The sequence below is a fragment of the Bufo bufo genome, chromosome 5 (assembly GCF_905171765.1).
Source record: "Bufo bufo chromosome 5, aBufBuf1.1, whole genome shotgun sequence".
Classification (NCBI taxonomy): Eukaryota; Metazoa; Chordata; class Amphibia; order Anura; family Bufonidae; genus Bufo; species Bufo bufo.
Genome location: NC_053393.1, coordinates 440,006,926 through 440,032,044, shown reverse-complemented (window position 1 = coordinate 440,032,044; position 25,119 = coordinate 440,006,926). Strand labels below are relative to the sequence as shown.

General features: G+C 42.6%; 1 protein-coding gene across 1 annotated transcript in view; it reads right to left on the bottom strand.

The window, feature by feature from the left end:
• Nucleotides 1-343: 343 nt before the first annotated feature.
• Nucleotides 344-25,119, bottom strand: part of HACL1 (2-hydroxyacyl-CoA lyase 1) — a 42,293-nt gene continuing 17,517 nt past the window's right edge. Inside the window, exons 8-17 of the mRNA XM_040433563.1 lie at nucleotides 21,252-21,364; nucleotides 19,598-19,733; nucleotides 17,440-17,545; nucleotides 13,437-13,520; nucleotides 11,798-11,899; nucleotides 9,818-9,972; nucleotides 3,873-4,031; nucleotides 3,388-3,495; nucleotides 2,191-2,377; nucleotides 344-601 (exon numbers count right to left, since the gene is read on the bottom strand). Of these exons, the coding sequence (XP_040289497.1) occupies nucleotides 569-601; nucleotides 2,191-2,377; nucleotides 3,388-3,495; nucleotides 3,873-4,031; nucleotides 9,818-9,972; nucleotides 11,798-11,899; nucleotides 13,437-13,520; nucleotides 17,440-17,545; nucleotides 19,598-19,733; nucleotides 21,252-21,364 (1,183 nt within the window). The 3' untranslated portion in view covers nucleotides 344-568. The remainder of the gene's footprint in view (nucleotides 602-2,190; nucleotides 2,378-3,387; nucleotides 3,496-3,872; nucleotides 4,032-9,817; nucleotides 9,973-11,797; nucleotides 11,900-13,436; nucleotides 13,521-17,439; nucleotides 17,546-19,597; nucleotides 19,734-21,251; nucleotides 21,365-25,119) is intronic.

Sequence of the window (25,119 nt, the reverse complement as noted above, 5' to 3'; positions counted from 1 at the left end):
CAGCACTATGCATAAAGCAATCTTTTGTTTCTTCACATACCACTGTTTTCCTTGAGTTTTTCCCTATATGAGGACCTTCTCAAGATGGCTCCTCTGCCAGTTCTGAGGCCAAAACTGCCTTCCCTCACTTCCCATACACACTTGCTGTAGCCAGCAGCTCGCTGCCAGCCAATCAGATTGGATTACTGAGGGACACGCCTCCTCACTCTGAAGCCTAATGCAGGCATGCAGTGTGAAGGACCGCCCCTCAGTCTTCCTAGCCGGAGACAGACAAGCCATAGCAACGGTCTTTTAAAAGGGAGCAGTGGGAAGGGACAGAGGACATTAATGAAAGCTATTATAAGGTAATTAAAGATCTTTTATTAATCATTGACAGACTAACAGGTATACATACCTAGCTCTAATAAACTAGCAAATAAAATAAAAAATATATGACAGTTACCCTTTAAGGTTTAATGTGTACAACATTACAGAAACGTAATTAATACAAGTAGATATCCATTTAGTTTGAATGGTCATTGCTCCCCGATCAGATTCGGACAGATGGTCACAGGATGTATTTCTTAAATCACAAATTGGAACGAGTCAGCCACGGAAATTCCTGAAAAGAAAAAAAAAGAAAAGAAAAGGGGGATCGATAACATGATGTTTACTTTACCCAACAATAAGCAGGTACATACACTCATCAGGAATCACCTATACAAATATACTACAATCCAGCGCCTGGAAAAGTTGTTTCTTTCCACTTTTGGGTGTTTTACATGTGCTGAGTATCAGGACAATTATGGGAGAGTGTTTGCATGAATGCTCGTTCTCCATAATTCCCTTGTGTAAAAGTGTCAGCATTCACGAGATGAACAAGCAAACAATCGTTCATTGGGTAATTGCATTTTTTATGAGGCACATAAAATCATTACTCGTGTGAACAGGGATGTTCTGCCAGCAAATAATGAAACTGTATTGGGATGAGCAATCACAGTAGTGATCATTCATCCCCATTAAGAGGAGAGGACTGCTATATGTTAAGCGGTCATCTCTGCTCACCAGACAATCAGGAACATTTGGTTCAATCCCAAAAATTGCCGGGGCATTGGACCATGTAATCAGCACATGCTACTATATAAAAGGCATTTAATAAGAAAATTGCCTTGGTTTGCACAAAATCGTAAAAGGGCTGCATAGGATGGCTATAAAGAAAATGAAAGCAGTCGGCCAGGCAAGTTTTTGGCCGATAGTGATTACTCCCCTTCCACTCAGTCCCATTGCCTTTTGGCCAAGCAAGCATGTGATCTCAGTAGGAAAAAGGCGAGGAAGCCACTATTATGCCTCATGCAGACGTCCGTGTCAGTTTTGGATCAGTGGTAACACGGACCATGTTCAATCCGTGTTTTCTCCTGTGACAGATCCGCGGGTCAGTTTTTTGCTGTCCGTGTTTCACTAACACTCAACAGCTGAAAAATAATTTTTTTAAGAATCTCTTGTTAATGATCCGTGCAACACGGATGGCATCCGTGGTTTTCATGGACCCATAGACTATAATGGGCATGATGGATCCGTGAACACGGACAAAATAGAGCATGCATACGTGGTAAAAAAACGGACCCACGGACCATGCTGAAACACTGATGTGTGAATATACACATCAAAATGAATAGGGACGTGTGCTGTCCGTGTAGAACATGTACAGCACACGTCCGTGAAACACTGACGTCTACATGAAGCTTTATACTCCTCTGGCTGATACGTAGCTCTTCAAGAACAAAAGCATCAGGTAGTTGAAATCCAACTTGCCCGATCTTAATCTCCCCTGACATCTGCAATCAGGGGAGAGTCAAGTGCCCCCGCCCCACATACACATTATTAATATGTATGGCCTGCTTAAAATCGATACATTATACGAATCCTGAGGTAGCTGCTGATTGGGATTCCATGAAATGTGTTCTGAAGGTGGTGGATCCAGCCAATTTTGGCGAGAACCGACTATGGTGTGCCAAACACATTAGCTTACTGGCAGATTCCACCAAAATCGCTTGGATCCAACAACAAAATAGAAAGTCTAAGTTCACCCCTATCCAGCAAAACAAGACTTGTGTGCTTTTGAACTAGAGCAAACACTATAGAGCGTTGCAGCCATTCTGGTGTAATGGCTAGTGAATGTAATGACTCATGAAGGAAATTCCAAGACGTTACCTGTGTCTTCCGGTCAGACTGTGGATCTATCATGACATTGATCAGAGATGGCAAATTTTTATCTGAGAAGCTGGAATTCAGCGCTTGCTGCAGTTCTGCGGGAGTACGCACAAAGTATCCTTTCCCACCAAAGGCCATCATTACCTGCTCATAGCGAGCATTTGGCTTCAGAGCAACAGGAGGTGCTCTAGGGGAAAAAAAAAAAAATTATATATTTACATACACAAACATATATTACTTATATAAAGGATTCTTAGGATGCATACATATGGGGAATTTATCATGAGGGTAATTTTTTTTTTTTTTTTTTTTAAGTCTGCACGAGCCTACATGGCCGTAATGTGCCTCAAATTTAATAACGGTCACCTCCTTTTTTTTTGATAACTTCAGTGCAATTTTAAACTATGCTCTTTTGTCTAGGATGTTACCGTAGTTTTGACACCACCCTCCTATTGGAGTAAAGCTTTATTCACACGACCGTGTGATGTCAGTGTCCATTTTGTGGACTGCAATCCATGGGCCCTGGCCGTGTGCCCCCTGCATTGTGGGGAGGACCCATAGACTTCAAAAGGGTCAGCGATCCGGAAGTTGGGCCAAATATAGGACATATCCTATCTTGTGGTGCAGCCACACGGACACAGCGCACCGTAATGTGGGGTGCACGCAGCGGTGCCAGGGTTCTGTGGATCTGCAGTCTGTGGTCCGCAAACCAAACACAGCCGTGACAGCTAAACAAACCTTTTCCAGCCATTTTTTAAAAGTATCAAGAGCTATGTATATAAAGGAGGGGAGAGGGGGGAAATCACAAAGATACATTAAAAAGTCTGACAAAAAATGGCATGTGTCCAATATTATGATTATTTTTTTTTCTGTTGCAGATTCTGGATGTAACAGCTGCCTCTGCACCCTCTATAGCTACTCCCTTGTGAGTAAGGCTCTACCTAGATTTTGTTTCCAAAGACTCCAAGGCCCCACATATTTATCCTCAAACATACAAACGCATGTACGAATACTGAGGCATAAAACGCTCAACACTGCCACAATAAAAGCTATAACAGGCTATAAATATGTAGTGACCTCAGAAATCGCCTTCAATCTCCCCTGTTTACACTGTATGTAAAGAATTGCAAACATTTGTATTTTATTGTTCTACAATTCTATAAAACCCATAAAAACTGAGAGCATTATGGTACTTACATAGAAGCTGGGTCCCCAGCCTTTAACATGTTGGCCCAAGAGTCTTCATCAAACCCATTATAAATTCCATTGTTATTAACAACAATTATTATTATAGGAAGGTTGTATCTATAAAAATAAATAAATAAATAAATACAAACCATATACCATACATATATCATTATCTTTTACACGAGGAATCTTTCCTTACATCCACCACTGGTTGCAAGTAACCTTTTGGTAACTTTGCTCTTAAAGTCATATTACAAAAGAAGTTATGTTTTTCATTATAAATAAGAAAATGACAAGATAACAACAGTTTATACAAAAACATTTGGTAAATATGTAATCTAATCCAAGTACAAATTAGCAAAAGTGCTCCAAATTATGCTGTATGTGATAATACAAGAATGTACAATAACATAATACATTTGGTCAATATTACCATCACTTTTCACACATTAAATACAATAGCATGCAGAAACATGGCTTCAATTTCTTCTTACCTGCAGATTGTTTCAACCTCCATACCGGAAAAGCCAAATGCGCTATCCCCTTCCACACAAACAACACGCTTTCCTGGGGCCTCATATTTAACAACCATGGCTGCTGCTATGGCAAATCCCAGACCAACACCCATTGTGCCAAAAGTGCCAGCATCTAGCCTGTTGGGAAAATAGGTAAGCTGTTCCTTTATATATAATACATAATAATTAGTAACACTGATAAATGAAAGTAGTGCACAGTAAACCTGAGCAGCTTCATAGATATGTAGGTATATACTCTATCTTCATAGTGATCAGAGTTCTGTTTTTCTGATAAAAAGTTTCAAATCCCTTGCAGACAGATTTATTATAACATTCTAGCTGCCACTAGAGGGTGCACAGAAGCTTTCTGCATACTGGTATACTATACATTTAAAAAGGGTTTTCCGAGACTTTCTAACAGCTGGGACCCCCGCCGATCCCACAAAATATATTGACAGCTTTCAAACCAGCACCTGGATCTAAATACTTTTGTAATTGCATATAATTAAAATTTTGTATGGCCACCGAGTTATTCAATAAAATCTGTGTAGCGCCACCTGCTGTTTGAAAGAAAAGTCCTGTACTATATGAGGTTTTATTTTCATTTTTACATTAATAATGGGATATCCACTTTAAAAATAAGACAGTATGCAGTTGCAATAGTTAAGCTCTCTCTAGAGGCAGCTGCGGGCTGCCAGAATATCGGGGCAAATTTACAATGGCAAGCAGTGGCAAAATTTGCCGCATTTCTGGTATATAATGTTGGATAAAATTTTAGACCCATTTATGAAGCAATGCACCAAAAAGAATAGGAAAAATAAAAAAGGGAAGAAAGGGATGCTAATAAGCTCTTAACAAGCTCAGCCTCTGATGTCACCAGATGTAAGCCAGCTATCCTATAAGTCAATGTTCGACCCTTTAAATAGGCCTTGAGACATGACTTGGAGAATCTGGTGGCATTAGGGGCAGAGCTTGTTAAAGGGGTTCTCCAGGAATTAGGAAAATGAAAATACTTAAAATATTACTTTAATATAAATATATTCCCAAATACCTTTCATTAGTTATAATGGGTCGTTTTGTGTAGGAAGCAATAATAAAATGTCTGCCATCCTATTCCTAAATCTCTGTAGGAATGGAGCTCATGAGGAGACATGAAGTACAGAGAGGAGGTGGGGATGTGGATAATGAGCAGCAGCACTTGTATGCAGTCTCCATTACCACAGTCTGTTCTGTCCATCCTCTCTGTACTTCATGTCTCCTCATGAACTCCATTCCTACAGAGATTCAGCTGAAGATTCTATCATAGAGGAGGATGAGGCAGCTCTTTACCTCGGTGTTCTGAAGTAACTTGTCCTTCTGTGTGCTTAGGACAGGTTTTGTGTGTACTAATAGGATGGCGGCCATTTTATTTCTCCCGATGATTGCTCCCCAGACAAAACTAGCCATTATTTCAAATGAAAGGCACTTGGGAATATACTTATAATAAAGTAATATTTAAAGAGGACCTTTCACTAGAATAAAACATCTAAACTAACCATACAAACATGGAGAGCGGCGCCCAGGGATCCCCCTGCACTTACTGTTATCCCCGGGCGCCGCTCCGTTCTCCCGGTATAGCCTCCGGAATGTTCATAGTTAGGCTCCACCCAGGGGAACCTGCTGGCGTCTCATTCTCCCATGCTGTAGCGCTGGCCAATCGCAGTGCTCAGCTCATAACCTGAGAGAGAAAAAACCCTCTCAGGCTATGAGCTGAGCGCAGCGATTGGCCAGCGCTACAGCCTGGGAGAAGGAGACCCCGGCAGGTTCCACTGGGTGGAGCCTAACTATGAACATACCGGAGGCTATAACCAGAGAACGAAGTGGCGCCCGGGGATAATAGTAAGTGCAGGGGGATCCCTGGGCGCCGCTCTCCATGTTTGTATAGTTAGTTTAGATGTTTTATTCTAGTGAAAGGTCCTCTAAGTATTTTTATTTTTTTTATTTTCTTAATTCCCGGAGAATCTCATTTTCATCCCTTTCTTCCCAAAATTCCAGACGAGCATGTATGGCCTATAAGTCTACTTAAAGGGAATCTGTCACCGGGATTTTGTGTATAGAGCTGAAGACATGGGTTGCTAGATGGCCGCTAGCACATCCGCAATACCCAGTCCCCATAGCTCTGTGTGCTTTTATTGTGTAAAAAAAACGATTTGATACATATGCACATTAACCTGAGATGAGTCAGAGCTTGAAAATATGACTCTTCTCTGGTCACACAAGATATGACTCTTTTATGTTAATTTGCATATGTATCAAATCGTTTTTTTTACACAATAAAAGCACACAGAGCTATGGGGACTGGGTATTGCGGATGTGCTAGCGGCCATCTAGCAACCCATGTCCTCAGCTCTATACACAAAATCCAGGTGACAGGTTCACTTTAAGGTGCGCTCTCCCAAAGGAGGGAGTACCCCCCCAAAAATAAAAATAAAGTTATGTCTGTCAGAATATGGCAATGCAAAGAAAATACATTTTTTTAAAGGTCTAATTTAGTAAAACATAATAGAAACTATATAAATTTGGAATTCTCATATTATACTGACCAGTAGAATAAGATTGTTATGACATTTTAGTGTACAGTGAACATCCTAAAACACAAAAACGATGATGGAATTGCATTTGATTTTTCATTTTCTCCCCACAATTTATTTTTTTCCTATTTTCTAATATATGCTATGGTAAATTATATAATGCAATAAAAAAAATATACAACTTGTCCTGCAAAAAATATGCCCTCATATGGCTATGTGAATGGATAATTTAATAAAGATTTTTGTTTTTTACTTCATTATTTTTAGCCCCTCTAGGGGAATTGAACACATGATCATCACATTGCTTCTATTATAGAATGCAATGCTGCGTTTCAGGAACTTAATGGCAGGCCTGGGAGCCCTCACAAGACTAAGGTTTACAATAGTAACCAAAAGATCCCTAAATCTTGTTGTGGGGAACCCTCATGTCACTGGGAGCAGCCTGTAAATGACCCCTTGGATGCCTTTGGCGCAACTGACCACAGCATCTGAGGATCTAACTGTCCGCGATTGGAGTGGTCTCCGATGACTGACACTGGCGAGGGATGTCCACTTCTTTATCAGACTTCCGTCATACATGTATGGCTGATGTCAGGAGAGGGTTAAAGTTAATTCCAGCTTTTAGATGTATCCTCCCGATCAACATTATCAGATCACTGGGGTCCAACTCGCTTACCAATAGGGTTGTCACCATTCCAAAATTTGAATTCCGTTTTGATACCATAAAAAAATTACACCAATAAAATCTGCGTGCACTCCGCATTTTATGGAACGTTCAGCCCATATTAGAACAGTCCTATCCTATTTTTGGGGAGGGGACAAAAATGTTTTTAATACTGGGGTTAGGGGGGGCACACTGCGCCACCAATGAAGATAACTCGCCTATTAATTCAAATACAGGAGGCGGGCGATGGCTGCATAATCATATAGCCAGCACCCGACTTCTATGACAGGGAGCTGCGATTTGCGGCAGTTAACTGCCGCGGATCACAGCTCCCTGTCATAGAGGTCGGGTGCCAGCTATATGATTCTGCAGCCAGCACCCACCTTCTGTATTTGAATTAATGGGAGAGTTATCTTGATTGGTGGTGCAGTGGCCACAGCCCCTCCCGTCCTCTTCCCCTCTCACTTGTCATTGGTGGCAGCTGCAGCACAGGGGGGAGGCAGAGACTGCTTCCTTCTCCCCTGTACTGCTAAGCGAACATGGCGCACGCTGAGAGAAGACTGCACCATGTTCTCTGATACTAGGCAGTGCAGTCTCGTATCAGTAAAATGCAAATCCTGGTATCGAATCGATACTGGTACAAAAGTATCGATAATTCGATACCCGGTGCAACCCTACTTACCGATTAGCGGCGGTTTTTGGCAGCTGCCGAAAACTAAATGGCTCAGGTCCTGATCGGTGGGAGCAATGGGTTGTCAGACCCCAACTAATCTGATATTTATGACCTAGCTGAAAGATAGCTCATCAATATCTAAAAGTTAGAATGCCCCTTTCTGATGCAGATATAAGCTATCCAATATTTGGTGTAAAGGCAAAGGCAGAGAAAAGATCTTGTGGTCTAAACAGAGATCTGCTGCCCAGAAACTGATTCTGTATGAGGACGAGGGAATGCAATAGCAATTCCTCGGCCTTAGGGCTCATGCACACAAACCATATTTTGATTCCGTATCCGGAACCATTCATTTGAACCAGTGGCGGATCCAGAGCCTGGTCTCGGGAGGGGCACTTTCAGATTTTTTTTCTGTCCGCCGCCACAAAACAATGGCGCTTATAGAACAGACTATACAGTGTATGCTATATGTGTATAACAAACATATTTCACATGAAAACTTACAATTACTTGACTTGGCCCTTGGGGGTCTCGGACGCCACTTCAACACTTTGGCCGGGGGCTCGGTGGAGCTGATGTGTTTTATCCTAATGAGAAAGATTTCATAATAAGGATTTGGAGAAGGGGCAGAGGGATAGCAGAGCAGGGAGAGGCTGGTGCTGCTACTAGGGGGTCATACCATGTGGGAGTAATAAAGCCCCCTCCAGTAGAAAAAAAATTCTCCTTATAATGTGACAGTGCAGAAAATACCCCCTTGTAATGCCCCCAGTTGAGCTAATGTCCCCATAGTGCCCCCATAATGTCCCAGTATAAAATACCCCTATATAGTGCCCCTAGTAAATGCCCCCATAGTGCTCCACATAGTTCCTCCTAGTGTCCCCCATAATGTACCAGTATAAAATGTTCCAGTAGATGCCCTCAGTGTCGCCCATAATTTGCAAGTATAAAATACCCCTTCTTAGTGCCCCCCATAGATTATCCCATAGTACTCCTCTCCCCCCTTCCCCATAGTACCCACCATAAGGTGTCCCAGTATAAAATTGTACTGTACAGAGCGCCCATATAAAATACCTTCTTTGTGGCCTCAGTAGATGCCCCTATAGTGCTCCCAATCATGTGCCAGTATTAAATAACAGCGCCCCCCCCCCCCCCCCCCCGTGCCAGTAATAACAGCATTGTATAAAAAAAAAAACACATACTTACCTCCATGTCAGCGATGCGATGCAGGCCTCTTCCGGCCTGTGTCCTGCGCTGTATGGCTCAGGCGGCGCGATGACGTCATCGCGCCGGCCTCCGATAGGCTGCAGGCACTAGGCCGGCAGCCTATCAGAGGAAGGGAAAGGGACACGCCTCTCCCTCCCCTGCCGCAGCACAGGCATCTGTATCGCTGTCCTGAGGACGGCGATACAGATGAGCGCTTCCATTGTGGAAGCGCTCATCTCCCTCTGCCCTGCGGCCGCCAGCTCGGGGGAGGGGGGGAGGAAATTGCCCCGTTGCCCCCCCTGGGTCCGTAAAATAAGCGGACAGCACTCTGTGTGCTGTCCACATCTGTTGCTCCATTCCGTGGCCCCGCAAAAATTACGAGACATGTCCTATTCTTGTCAGTTTTGTGGACAAGAATAAGCATCTCTATAATGGGCCTCCCGTTACGTTTTGCAAAATCAGATGGCATCCGTTTTTTTTGCGGACTGCAAAAAACGCCACGGTCGTGTGCACGAGCCCTTATACTGTGAAGGAGATCACTGCATGTAAATGCACCGAGTAAGCAGCAGACGGTCGGGAAGGAACGCTTCCTTCCCGACAATTGGCAGCTTCATCGGTCTGTGTAAACCCACCTTAAAATCTGCCTCATTATCTTTTGGATCCAAGTCTTCTCATGGGATTTGAAGCCCTGTGTCAGAAAAACTGAGCTTTCACCACTATAATAGTATATTCAAAAATTCAATTAATAAATTTAACAGCAGAGTTTTGGCCCCCAAAACATCATGGTGTCGAAAGGTGAACATTCACTTTAACTTACCTGTGACGTGGATAAAGGTTTGGAAGCACAGTACGGCCGATGTCCATTGTGTTGGCCCCCTCACTTACAATAATACAGTCATTAGGCAAAGCCTCCTTAACATAGCGAAACACAGTATAATAGTTCATTGGGACAGATGTTCCCGATGCCAGTTGCTATGTAAAATGAAAAAATAAAAATTACATACAAACTAAGTTAAAAGTTCAACAGAAACTTTTTCAGGAATTTTTACTCCTTTATATACACTGAACAAAAATATAAAAAACGCAAAACTTTGTTTTGCTCCCATTTTGCATGAGCTGAACTCAAAGATCTGAAACATTTTCTACATACACAAAAGACCCATTACTCTCAAATCTGTCTAAATCTGTGTTAGTGAGTACTTCTCTGCCGAGATAATCCATTCCACCTCACAGGTGTAGCATATCAATGTGCTGATTAGACAGCATGAATATTGCACAGTTGTGCCTTAGACTGCCCACAATAAAAGGCCACTCTGAATTGTGCACAGTTTTGCCTTACTGGGGGGAGGGTCAGAAAACCAGTCAGTATCTGGTGTAGTCACCATTTGCCTCATGCAGTGCAACACATCTCCGTCGCACAGAGTTGATTATGGCCTGTGGAATGTTGGTCCACTCCTCTTCAATAGCTGTGCGAAGTTGCAGAATATTGGCAGGAACAGGAACACGCTGTCATATACGCCGATCCAGACCATCCCAAACATGCTCAATGGGTGACATGTCCGGTGAGTATGCTGGCCATGCAAGAACTGGGATGTTTTCAGATTCCAGGAATTGTGTACAGATCCTTGCAATATGGGGCCGTGCATTATCATGCTGCAACATGAGGTGATGGTCGTGGATGAATGGCACAACAATGGGCCTCAGGATCTCGTCACAGTATCTCTGTGCATTCAAAATGCCATCAATAAAATGCACCTGTGTTTGTTGTCCGTAACATAAGCCTGTCCATATCACAACCCCACCGCCACAATGGGCCACAACGTTGACGTCCGCAAACAGCTCACCCACACACGCTGTCTGCTATCTGCCCTGAACAGTGAAAACCCGGGACTCATTCGTGAACAGAACGCCTCTCCAACGTACCAGACGCCATTGAATGTGAGCATTTGCTCACTCAAGTCGGTTACGACGACGAACTGCAGTCAGGTCCAGACCCCAATGAGGAAGACGAGCATGCAGATGAGCTCCCCTCAGACGGTTTCTGACAGTTTGTGCAGAAATTCTTTGGTTATGCAAACCGATTGTTGCTGCAGCTGTCCGGACGGCTGGTCTCAGACGATCATGGAGCTGAACATGCTAGATGTGGAGGTCCTGGGCTGGTGTGGTTACACATGGTCTGCAGTTGTGAGGCCGGTTGGTTGTACTGCCAAATTCTCTGAAACGCCTTTGGAGACGGCTTATGGTAGAGAAATGAACATTCATTGCACGAGCAACAGCTCTGGTAGACATTCCTGCAGTCAGCATGCCAATTGCACGCTCCTTCAAAAAACGTTGCAACATCTGTGGCATTGTGCTGTGTGATCAAACGGCACATTTCAGAGTGGACTTTTATTGTGGACAGTCTAAGGCACACCTGTGCAATATTCAGTCTAATCAGCACCTTGATAGGCCACACCTGTGTGGTGGGATGGATTATCTCGGCAAAGGAGAAGTGTCACTAACACAGATTTAGACAGATTTGTGAACAATATTTGAGTAATGGGTCTTTTGTGTATGTAGAAAATGTTTCAGATCTTTGAGTTCAGCTCATGCAAAATTGGAGCAAAACCGAAAGTGTTGCGTTTATATTTTTGTTCAGTGTATTTTCTCAAAGTAAAGTAGCCAAAAATGTTACAGGAAGAGTGGACAAGAAATATAATTGTACATAAGATAACTTAAAAATTTATCACGCACGTCCATTTCACCTCTGAGATGGACACCACGCAACCCGCACATTACTTTTGTAACTGATGGTCACCTTTGAGTTCTCCTCGTTTGCCTTTATCTTCTTCCTCAGGATATTCCACCATCCAGTATTGGGTGGATATTTCCAGGAATGTTTTTGCAGTTGTTCTAGAAGCTTATGGAATAGTGAAAAGGCGTTAGCATAGGAAAAACCAATTGCATTCTGCATGAGAGAAAAAAAGCAAGAGCAAACAGCTCAAGAAACTTGTATTTAACGCCTTAATGCAAAATTTTTGTTTTTGCAGTTTCCCTTTCCACCTTCCAATAACCATAATTTATTTATTTTCCGTTCACAGCCATTGGAAGGCTTTTTTTTTTTTTGGTCATGCTAAGAATTGCTTTTATTCTGTGCGAGGGCTTTTATTCGCAAGTGAACTTTTTGACCGCGTTTTATTCAATTTTCCCAATAATCGCCTGCTCGTTGGTTAAGGAGACCGCTGCATTTACATGGCACCTTTACACCAGTAGATTACAGCTAACAAGCATTTGTACAAACTTTAGCGATGCTTGAACATTGGACAGTCTAAAAGGGGCCTTTATCAGTCATATAGCGCACAGCGGTTTAACAAGGAATTCTACGCAGAAATGTAACTTTGCGTGTGTATGTGCTGGTGGACAGCTCATGAATAGCTCTTATCTGTGATCTCCTGACCTCAAAACACCATTTGAAAGACTTATTCAGTCAGGTGATGTGATTCAAAGAATTTGTAAGACTGATCAGTCAGAAAAATGCATTGAAATGCCGGATCAGTCTTTCCCGTGCGATCCGGCATTTATTTTTTTCATCATTTTTTCGGTCTGCGCATGGGACGGATCTGGCATTCCGGTATTTTGAATGTTGGATCCGACACGAATACATTTCTATGGAAAAAAAAAAATGACGGATCCGGCATTCAGGAAAGTCTTCAGTTTTATTGGCCGGAGATAAAACCATAGCATGCTGCGGTTTTATCTTTTTCCTGATAAGTCAAAAAGACTGAACTGAAGACATCCTGAATGGATTACTCTCCATTCAGAATGCATGGGGATAAAACTGATCAGTTCTTTTCCAGTATAGAGCCCCTAGGACGGAACTCTATGCCGGAAAAGAAAAACGCAAGTGTGAAAGTACCCTAAGCCCAAAATGCAATAAAAAAAAAACTGGCCCAGAGGTGTCCATAGCCTTTAAGGCCTCTTATTCCTGGTGATAAAACTGCAGGACCCAAGTGATTCCAAGAGCAGGTTTTCCTCAGTCCAGAGTCTGAATAGAGAAGCAGTACTCACATATTCACTACTGCTCCATTCAAAAAAGGGACTCAGGGACCACCATTTCTGATAACTCTAGGGGTCCCAGTAGTCAAACCCCAAGATATCTGATATTTGGATCTGGTCTATGGTTCAGTGATAAAATTATGTTCTCGGGAGCATCCCTTTAAGCACTAGTAGTGGCATTAAAAAAAAAATTCAACATCTCTGCATATACAACATATACTTCTTCTTAGATCCAAAACACAATGGCATACAAACTTTGTATATTGGAGGTGGGCTTGCATAACAAATATTTAACATTAAATTGCAAAAGTTTTTTGAAGAAAAGTTTGCAGTGTGAAGAACGGCTGCTGTGATAAGTGCCAATTTATTGAGACACGTCATTACACTGTCTTCCCAAATACCTGCTGAGTCACTGCATTAACATCCCCCAGGAGACTTGCCACAGGTTTAACATTATTACCAAGCTCTTCTGCACAAATGTCAACCTGTCAGATGTAATAAAAAAAATAAAAAATAAATGCTTTTAAAAACTTAATTCAAAGACACATATTATATAAGCATGAGTTCTAAAAATGTTAATGTCTGTGCACGATCCTTATGCTCTAAACTGGATTAGTTTGGAATTTGTGAAATATATGTTGGTGCCATATAACGAATGGGAAGAGAATAACTATTCGAAAAGATACTCAGTTGTTTTACATATACTACACTTACCTAAGCAAAGCAAAAATGGTTATTACATAAAGGGTCACAGAGTCTTGGGAAAAAAAAATAAAAAAATTTTAGGGTCCATTCACACGGTTTTGCAGATCCACAAAACACAGACACTGCGTTCCGCATTTTGCGGACCGCACATCGCCGGCACTAATAGATTATGTCTATTCTTGTCCGCAATTGCAGACAAAAATAGGACATGTTCATTTTTTTCGGGAACGGAAATGTGGACCCGGAAATGAATTGGTCCGCAATTTATGAACGAAATTGCAGACGTGTGAATGGGGCCTTAATATGTCAGAGACATCAAAAGTTCTGATCTGTGGAGGTCCTGCTGAGACCCCCCCCCCCCCCCCCATGATCTCTAGAATAAGGGCAGAGAAGGGTGTACATACTGTACTCTCTGCAGGAAACAGGCTCACTAGAAAGTCTATGGGTTTGTCTTGATTGTCCTCTGCAGAAAAGAGAGAGAGTGTGATATGCACGCACTTCTCTCTCCTCGTTCTAGCGATCAGTGTGGATCTCAGAGCTCAGACCCCCACCGATCAACACATGTCTCTATGACTAGGATATCAAAAGTTTTTCCAAAACTCAATTACCCTTTCATTTATCATATAGTCCTAAAGAGCCATAATTTAGGCACTTCAATAATATTTAAAGGAAAAATTTGTAATAGATAATCCCTTCCACTATACAAAGTGGCATCTCCCAAGAAAGGAAACCATCTTGCTAGCGCCACCTCTTGAAATGGTCTCCCTACGAGTCAAAATCCCAAGGCTTGTTGGAAAGTCTGATTTTGACTCTTTATAGGAAGCCACTTCCAAGAGGTGGCTCTAGCGAGATAGTTCTCTTTCTTGGAAGATACCTCTGTTTCCCTGTGGAGCATTGCCAATAAGCCACCATACCATGGAGCACTTCCAGAAAGTCTCCACACAGGACTGGTCTCTTTAAGAAGATTCAGCACCCTACCTAGCCCTCCCACTATGAACTTTTCCTCTGTCCAATCTTCTCATGTTACGCAACACTCTCCTGCCCTATGTGCAATATATAATCCTACAGATGAAGATAGGTAATTGTGTTACACAGTGCAAGGGTGGCAGTACAAGCATGTTATAGCCATCTCACTCTGGCACATCTTGAAATTGGAGGGCATAGATGCAGTACGAGTTTAAGGGGGGTGGGGAACACCCAGACCTCAGGGTAATACTGTGACAGAGGAAAGGAGTACTCTAAAACCATCTATAGAGACTGTAGTCAAGACAGTCATCTCTATGGTCACTTGTGTCAGGCATAGGAGGAGTATCGGATCAAAGAAATCCACAGCATCATTGTTGCTAATAGAAAATGTTCTAGATGCCCAATACCTACATCTGGAATTTCTCTTGAAAACATTAGGTCACCTTAGTACATTGCCCTATTATGATAAATTGATATATTCAGTAAAGATTATTCCCAGGTCAACAATCATGCAACTCTTTAATGCTCACATTGAGCAAAGAATTTGAGACGGTTTAAGTGACCACATCATGCCTCAAAGTTGGCAGGCAATTCCCTTTTATAGTACAAAAATGCCTCGGTCAGTGGCCTACCTTCCATGAAAGCAGACCACATGAATGCTAAGAGGCCTGTGGTGCCCTGCGCCGAACTCCTTCTGTTCCCAACATGAAAAACCACACTGTCAGTTCAAAGAGACTATTACAGCTGCCATGTCAGACAATGGTAACTGTATAAATTCTTATGCACTGCCCTGCCCTAGTGGTGGCTATAGGTAGTCCATTCATAATATATTATATAAAGGAAAGCAGCGATTTCCAGCTGTATGGTGGAGATCCAGCAATGTACATGTGCCAGCTGTTTGGTGTTCAAAAATATGGGTGTTCACAATGAGCACCATATTTCTGACACACCTAATCCTCTTTTTGTTACTTGGAATACAGATTTTAAAAAATAGACATCGTCCTTGCCCACTTTATTAAAAAAAAAAAAAAATTAAAATTGTCAGAAATCTAGGGTTGTTGGGCTTTTCTGTGGTGCCTGAGAGCGTTCCTGCTCAGGACCTTTCATGAAGATTATACTTAAAGGGGCATTCCCATCTCAAACATCACTAGGATATGCCACCAATGTCAGATAAGAATGGTTACCAGAGGTGGGACTCGCACCTTTCTCCAGAACGGGCCCCCCGAAGTGAAGGAAAATCTGTGAATGGAGAGGTGTCCATGCGTGCGTGTTGCACTCTCCATTTACTGCTATGGAACTTCCAAAAACTGCTGAGTATGTTCACTTAGCTATTTTTGTAACTCCCATAGCACTGAATGGAGAGCACATTGCAGATACTCAGTGTGTTCTCCTTCACTATGGGGGCCGTTCTGGAGACAGGAGCAGGTCAAAGATGTGGGAACTGCACCTATTTGACATTGACGATCTATCAAAGATGCAGTCAATGTCCTATCTGGGACCAAATACAGACTACAGTTACATTGTCTGTCTGATTGACACCTCCAAGATTCCTCTACCCTACTCTAACCTGTCAGCAGTAGGGATGAGCGAACCTGAACTTTACAGGCTCGGGTGGTGTAGGAATTCAGTTATAACGGAATTCATAGACTGAATGCAAAATGGAAGCCTTTAAGAGCATTCCGTTTTGATCTGTCATAATTGAAGTCTATGGCCAAGCATAGACTTCTATTATAACGGATCAAAAACAGAATGCCTCTTAAAGGCTACAGTTTTGCATTCCATCTATGAATTCTGTTATAACGGAATCCCTACACCACCCAAACCCCGAACCTGTAAAGTTCAGGTTTGCTTCTTCCTAGTCAGCAGGATATTGGCCTTCAAATTGTCTACATTACCTTATTGATCTGTTCATGTTACCCCTGTTCTTTTAAAGGGAGTCTGTCACCAGCATTTCACTTTAAGCCTTCCCACAGCTCCCTAGCATGCTTACAGTTAATAAAAACGTTACCTCTGGCATCAATCCTGGACTTATAGAACCCTCAAAAACGATCTTTATAAGATATGCAAATGAGGGCTCGCAAGTGCCCAGGGGCGGCGTTACTCTCTTAGGTGCCCTGCTGGGAGCTGTGGGAAGGCATCACAGTAACTATTGCGCATGCGCCGGCTAACGACGCCGATTTTCGCCGAATGGGCATCGCAGTACGCATGCGCCGGCCAAAGGAATGAGTGCGCCGGCGCGGGATATCGGCAGCATAACAAGTTAGTACAAAGGCGGTCAGAGGGAAAGGATGGGCGGGCAGAAGGTAGGCAGGGGCGGGGGGACGCAATGAGAAGGCTGAGCAAGCAGGGCACCTAAGAGAGTAACGCTGCCCTGGGCACTTGCGAGCCCTCATTTACATATCTTATAAAGATCGTTTTTGAGGGTTCTATAAATCCAGGATTGATGCCAGAGGTAACGTTTTTATTAACTGTAAGCATGCTAGGGAGCTGTGGGAAGGGTTAAAAAAGTGAAATGCTGGTGACAGACTCCATTTAAAAGGTTTTTCTGACTCCAGAATCCAGAGAGAAACATCGCGCCTCCTGTCTACGGATTGACATTTCCTCAGGCAATGTCATCCCCTTGACATCTACTTACTTTGCCAGATAGCCAAGAGGGTTTTTAACAAATTTGTCCTAGGCTGATTTTCTACCAAAAAAAAAAAAACACGTCGTCAAAACAAGCTCATTACTGACCTGAATAATCTTTACATCTGGTCGGAATCGTGGTGGGAGACCAAAGTGCAAAATCCAGTTCAGTCTGGCACCCAGCAGCAGAACAACATCAGCATTCAGCAATGCACTGGCAAAAGAACAAATGGCAGTAATAGTAGTAGTAAGAGCAAAGTACTAGATTACAGAAATATTGTCTGTGCATATCAAGCGGTGTAAGGCAGCGCCACCTGAGAAAACAAGAAGCACTTTTAACCCTTTAAAGGGTACCTGTCACTAGTTTTTTTTGCTGCCCTAACTAAGGGCAGCATAAACTAGTGATAGATAACTTTAGCAAAACAATGGGCCACCTAAAGCGGAGCCGTCACCTCTCCTAACATGTCTGCGATAGTAACATGGGCAGCACGGTGGCTCAGTGGTTAGCACTGGTGTCTTGCAGCGATGGGGTCCTAGGTACGAATCCGATCAAGGACAACATCTGCATGGAGTTTGTATGTTCTCCCTGTGCTTGTGTGGGTTTTCTCCTACACTCCAAAGACATAATGATAGAGAACTTAGATTGAGAGCCCCATTGGGGACAGTTGGATGCTAATGTCTGTAAAGTGCTGCGGAATATAGTAGCGCTATATACGTGCATAAAATAAATAAATACTTGCATTCCCTGTGCTATAACAATTCTGGAGCATCTATTCTTATAACTCTGTTGTGCCATTCCTTTATTATTCCTGATAGAAGTTATAAATGAATCACTAGCAGCCTGCAATGAAGGTCCAGATGGGTGTTACCAGTTGGGGATGTGTTCCTGCATAGTCTGACACTGTCCAATCAGTGCTGCCAGTAACAGACTGTGCAGAGACTGGTAACACCCATCTTGAATCATTACCAACTGCTAGCAATTCAGGTAAATTAGAGGAATGGCACAACACAGTCATAAGATTAGACGATCCAGAGTTTTTACATGGGGAATGCAAATAGTCACTAAAGCAAACATGTCAGGATAGGATACCGGTCCTCTTTAAATCCTTTCCGACATGTGACGTACTAGTGCGTCACATGTCAGGTCTTTAAAGACGGCGCCCTTAATGCCGATCTGACTTATCCCCTCATATGCCATCGTCAAATGTGACAATGACATCCGGAGGCGCAAAAACACCCCCCCGGCGGGGTGCCACACATCAAAGTTGTACACACCCCAAAATGGTATCAATGAATAGTACAGATCACTCCGTAAAAAATGAGCCCTCATACCGCTCCGTACACAACCACAAAAAAGTTATAGGGGTCAGAATATGACGACGAAAAGAAATATTTTTTTCAAGGTTTAAATATTTTTTTTCAGTTTTAAAACGCAAGAAAAACCCATACATATGTAGGATCGCTGTAATCATCCTGAACTGGAGAATGAAAGTAACAGGTAATTTTTACCGCATAGTGAACGCAAAAAATAAAAAAAATAAAAATAAAAAAAAAAATTCTAAAAAAGTTCTCATACGGCTAGGTGAACAGAAAATGAAAGAGCTATGGCTCCAAGAAGGCAGGGAGTAAAAAACGAAAACACAAAAATGGAAAAATTGCTCTGTCAGCAAGACGTTAAACTGATGCAGCCGTTTTGCAAAAACCATGTACTGAACGACACCAATGCTGCAGTTGTTCAATACTCAGCACGAGACAACGTGTTTTTGTATTAATGAGCACCTGCCTCTCTTCAAAGGCTGAACGCTATAGGAGAAAAAAAAAAAAAAAAAGGAAATTGGTACCATTTTGAGTAGATATCATGTGACAAATTTTTATTCTAATTTACTATTTTTTTCTTTTTATTGATTGGGGTGGAAGCAATACATTTTTTGTGTATGTCTGGTAGTAATAAGTTACCGGTATGTTTATTCTGCAGGTTAACATCGTGGAAGTACCAAATATTTAGATTTGTCATGGTTAACCACAAAAAAAAAAAAAAAAAAAAAAAAAAAGGGTTTATTTTCTTTCCTTTTGTGTAGTGTATAGTCATTTTGACATGTCTGGAAATCCTCTCCACAACTGTATGAGGCTCACTGAGTTTTGTCATGCACTTTTCCAGCCAGTGGCTCCTCTATTTGCATCTAATCCCTCTTCTACAGTACAGAAATTGTCTGAACTGCGCTCTATAAATATAAAGGAGAGATTATACAAGATTCTGGAAAAATACCTGGACCTGGCAGCAGCAACACAAAATGGATGATTGTCAGGTACAACACCTTTGCCCATTGGAGTGGGCAAAAAAGGCAGTCCACATTCATCCACCAATCTTCGAATGCTGACCTCTGCTCGTGAGAATGCAGCACCTAAAAACACATGAGCGGAAACCAGGAAAAGCTATATAAAAGATAAAGAGGGGCTTACTATTCATGACTGTATATTACATCAGTGAGTATGAAAACCTCCTGTAAAGTTACAAAGCGTGAAAAATTTTGCGACCATGGGAAACATACCACTGAAACTACTTTTACCCATAACTACAGTATGCAGTCAAGAAGTGGAGTATGTAGGCTTTTCAATATTTTACTATATGCTCTGAAGTAAAAAAATAAATAAAAATTGGTTAAAAAAAAAATAAAATGCTGTGAAAAACGACACTGGACACAGATAAATTGATGTATTAACTGATTCGATGTGGGATAATCAAATAATATTGGATATTGAATGGGCACAGAAAAGCATGTAAACCTCACTTACGGTACTTTACCTAAGGGTACAGAACCTGCTGCTATCACCCCAATTTTAGGCTCATGTAGCCATTTAATTTGAGCCTTCTGCTTCTAACAATCCCAGATTCTAGTAGTGGTTTAGGGTCCATTCACACGTCCGCAAATTGCGTATCAGCAAAACACAGACACTAGTAATGTGTGTTCTGCATTTTGCGGACTGCACATGGCCGGCACTATGATAGAAATGCCTATTCTTTTCCATGGCTGCGGACAAGAATAGGACATGTTCTATCTTTTTTGCAGGGCCACGGAATGGAAGTGCGGATGGGGACAGCACACGGGGTGCTGTCCGCATCTTTTGCGGCCCTATTGAAATGAATGGGTCCGCGCCAGTTCCGCAAATTTGCGGACGTGTGAACGGACCCTTACCAGAGAATTAGAATTTGGAAACTATTGCATGCTGCTTTAAACAAACTGCACTTGTCTAGCAATAACCTATCATGTGAGGCTATCTGACAGGTCTCTCGGTTTTCCTCTTTGTATGTTGTTGTTTGGCAGGACCTCACCTCTCCTCAGGTTCTGCTTATCATCAGTGATGAGGCTCTATTTAGATCCGCCTCACACTGCTGATCATGCGGTTGATATTTCCTCTTGGAGTTGCTAGAGCTTGTTTGTCTTGGAACTCCTGCTTCTACATACTCCTCTAAGCTAAGTACAAGTTGCCTGTTCTGTTTGTTGTTCTCTGGTGTGTGTGGTTTCTAGGCCTCAGGGAGACACTGGTTTCTTCATCTGGGAAGGAACCAGCTGTCTCATCTCCGGCTACCTAGCCTAGGGCTTGTCAGTTTTAGTAGGGAATAGGTATCCGGCGTATAAGTATTTCCACCATCAGGATCTGCTCATACTGGCAGGAGTTAGGGAAAGGCCTAGGGATTACTAGGAGGTCACCATCCCTCTTCCTTAGCTTTTGAGGCCTAGACTGTTTTTCTTTTGTGTGTACCTAGTGTTTTCCTCTTCCCCATTACCCGTGACAGATGCTCGCTATTACCAGCTTCTTTGGTGGATTATATACTTCATAATAAAAATTTAAGTATAGTAATGTTATTGAAATATCATTTCAACAGATCATGAAAAAAATAAGACAAACTGCCCACATACCTTTCCCAACTATTATCAAAGGGTTCTGGGCATTTTTCAGCTCAGCAACTGCTTTCTGTATTTCTGAAGAGTCAGCTAAGCTGATAGGACGTGGTAAACAACATTCTGGAAATCTACAAAGATACAAAGCACAGTTTATTTAGTAGTTTTTTTATTGCAATTCAAACTTTGAAATGCTCTAATTGGAAAGCAGCACCTGCGTGATCATGCATATACAGGCATGCGTGTAAAGGGTATGGATGCCTTTGTGGCATTTTTTTTTACTTTCATGCTTGTATTTTTGTTTGAAAAGCATGTGTGCAATAGTGTTGCATCAAGTATTTTGCATTGCACCATTTGCGTTCTGCAGCTTCCATGTATCACGGTACACAAAAGCAAAAAAAAAAACGCAACAGCACTCCGCAAACACAAATAAAGTACATACAATAGTACAATACTAATGATACGTTATAATTGTGGGATTCTTGGCAAATACATTTTGTACAAAATTATTTGTGCCAGTGTCAAGGCGATCTCTTTAAGACAGGAACCTGCACTAAATCTAACCTCTGCTGGTGCCATACTGGCCTCCATTAAATTCAGAGAATGCAGGTTCCACATGCATGCTAAGCTCACACTGTATTATACCTCTTGATGCCACAAAGGCCTAAATTCTGAATTTAATGGAGGACAGTACAGCACCAAAGGAAATAGTATTTAGTGTAGGTGCCTGTCCTAAAAAGATCGCCTTGATGCTGGCGGACAGGCACAAGTAATTTTTGTACAAAATGTATTTTCCAAGAATTTCACATTTATAATGTAGCATTAACATTAGTACATTTTGTATAGCGAGTATTGCACTATTGTATTGACTTTATTATTTGTGTTTGAACAGTGCTGTTGCGCTTCCAGCCATGGTGACATGCACCTGCGCACTGGGATGTCTGACTAACCTCCATTTGTTTTTCTTTGCAATCACGGTACACAGCAGGCTGCAGAATGCCATACCAGCAAGATCTGTCAAAAAGCTCACATGACACCCACTTTAGAAGCAGTATAGGCTAATGATATTATATCGCACACTATTATTTTGCAAAGTCCTATACTATAATTGTATTTTATATAACTAGAGGTATACTAAAAGTCATGTATATGGAAAAAAAATTAAGTTAATGCTAAATCAGAGTGACATGAGATACATAAGCAGACGTGATACACAGACCTACAAACATGACCAAAACTATGACCACCCAAACATCACACTCATATGGCCTTGTTGAACATCCAATAAAAAAAACAAAAAAAACAAAACAAAGCACATTAACAGCCTCCACTCCTCTTCTGGGTAGGTTTTTCATTAAACTTTAGAGTTACACCTGTTCAGCCACGTGTATACTAGTGAGGATGTAAGATACAATATGCCGCGTTTTAACCCCAAAGGCATTTGATGTGGTTTTGATGTGTGGGTTATTTAAAGGGGTTATCCAATCCTATAAAATGTCCCCCCCCCATATGCCGGGCCCCACACACTGAATATACTTACCTGGGTCCCCGAGCCGCTCCTAGTTCGGTGTCAGGATGGGGGGGAGGGGAGAAGCAGCCAATGGCAGGCGGGAACGAGCCTCCATAGCGTCATTCCAAATCCTGTACATATTTATGGACCTTGCCCAAGTATTTCTCTCGACAAAATTTAACACTACACATTTTCCTGGCATCTACCAAACAAACACATCATGAGACTGCCTGACATTGAAGAGCAATAACTGAAACAAGGGGTTCTCCAGGGCTTTACCTAAATTCTCTGTTTCACTTAACCTGTGGACGGAAGAGAATGTCAGCAGTAGTTCTTCTGTGGTGCCCCTATTCCACAATCTCAATTGTGAACACATGCCCACCTGTCTGTGGGCTCTTCTGCTGAAGACCAGTCTGGAAGTGCTCGTTTCTTCCTATTCAGTTGCATGTACAGTGCATTTGTAAAGTCTTCAGACCCTTTGACTTGTTCACATTTTGTTATGTTGTAGCCTTGTTAGTGGAAAAACTTGAATTTTTAGAACAATATCATTCTGCACTCAGTATCCCATATTGAGAAAGTGAAAACAGAACGTTTGAAATCTGTTAATTTACTGAAAAAGGAAAATGTTGCATTGACACAAGAATTCAGACCATTTACTTGGGACTTAGTTGAAACACCTTTGGCAGCGATTACAGATTATCCATTCCTCTTGGATACGATGCCAAAATTGCACACCTGGATTTGGGAATTTTCTGTCATTCTTCTGTACAGATTATCTCAAACTCTATCAGGTTAGATGGGGACCATTGGTGGAGAGCCATTTTCTGGTTTCTCCAGAGGATTGATTGTTTGGCTGGGCCACTCAAGGACATTAATAAAGTTGTTCCCTAAGCCACTCCTGTGTTGTGTTTGCTGTGTGCTTAGGATCATTGTCTTGTTGGAAGATACACCTTCAGCCCAGTCTGAGGTCCAGAGCACTCCGGATCAGGGTGCTCAAAAAAATAAAGGGAACACTTAAACAACACAATGTAACTCCAAGTCAATCACACTTCTATGAAATCAAACTGTCCACTTAAGAAGCAACACTGAGTGACAATCAATTTCACATGCTGTTGTGAAAATGGGATAGACAACAGGTGGAAATTATAGGCAATTAGCAAGACACCCCCAATAAAAGGAGTGGTTCTGCAGGTGGTGACCTGACCACTTCTCAGTTCCTATGCTTCCTGGCTGATGTTTTGGTCACTTTTGAATGCTGCCGGTGCTTTCACTCTAGTGGTAGCATGAGACGGAGTCTACAACCCACACAAGTGGCTCAGGTAGTGCAGCTTATCCAGGATGGCACATCAATGCGAGCTGTGGCAAGAAGGTTTGCTGTGTCTGTCAGCGTAGTGTCCAGAGCATGGAGGCGCTACCAGGAGACAGGCCAGTACATCAGGAGACGTGGAGGAGGCCGTAGGAGGGCAACAACCCAGCAGCAGGACCGCTACCTCCGCTTTATGCAAGGAGGAACAGGAGGAGCACTGCCAGAGCCCTGCAAAATGACCTCCAGCAGGCCACAAATGTGCATGTGTCTACTCAAACGGTCAGAAACAGACTCCATGAGGGTGATATGAGGGTCCGACGTCCACAGGTGGGGGTTGTGCTTACAGCCCAACACCGTGCAGGACGTTTGGCATTTGCCAGAAAACACCAAGATTGGCAAATTCGCCACTGGCGCCCTGTGCTCTTCACAGATGAAAGCAGGTTCACACTGAGCACATGTGACAGACGTGACAGAGTCTGGAGACGCCGTGGAGAACGTTCTGCTGCCTGCAACATCCTCCAGCATGACCGGTTTGCCATTGGGTCAGTAATGGTGTGGGGTGGCATTTCTTTGGAGGGCCGCACAGCCCTCCATGTGCTCGCCAGAGGTAGCCTGACTGCCATTAGGTACCGAGATGAGATCCTCAGACCCCGTGTGAGACCATATGCTGGTGCGGTTGGCCCTGGGTTCCTCCTAATGCAAGACAATGCTAGACCTCATGTGGCTGGAGTGTGTTAGCAGTTCCTGCAAGACGAAGGCATTGATGCTAGGACTGGCCCGCCCGTTCCCCAGACCTAAATCCAATTGAGCACATCTGGGACATCACGTCTCGCTCTATCCACCAACAGACTGTCCAGGAGTTGGCAGATGCTTTAGTCCAGGTCTGGTAGGAGATCCCTCAGGAGACCGTCCACCACCTCATCAGGAGCATGCACAGGCGTTGTAGGGAGGTCATACAGGCACGTGGAGGCCACACACACTACTGAGCCTCATTTTGACTTGTTTTAAGGACATTACATCAAAGTTGGATCAGCCTGTAGTGTGTTTTTCCACTTTAATTTTGAGGGTGA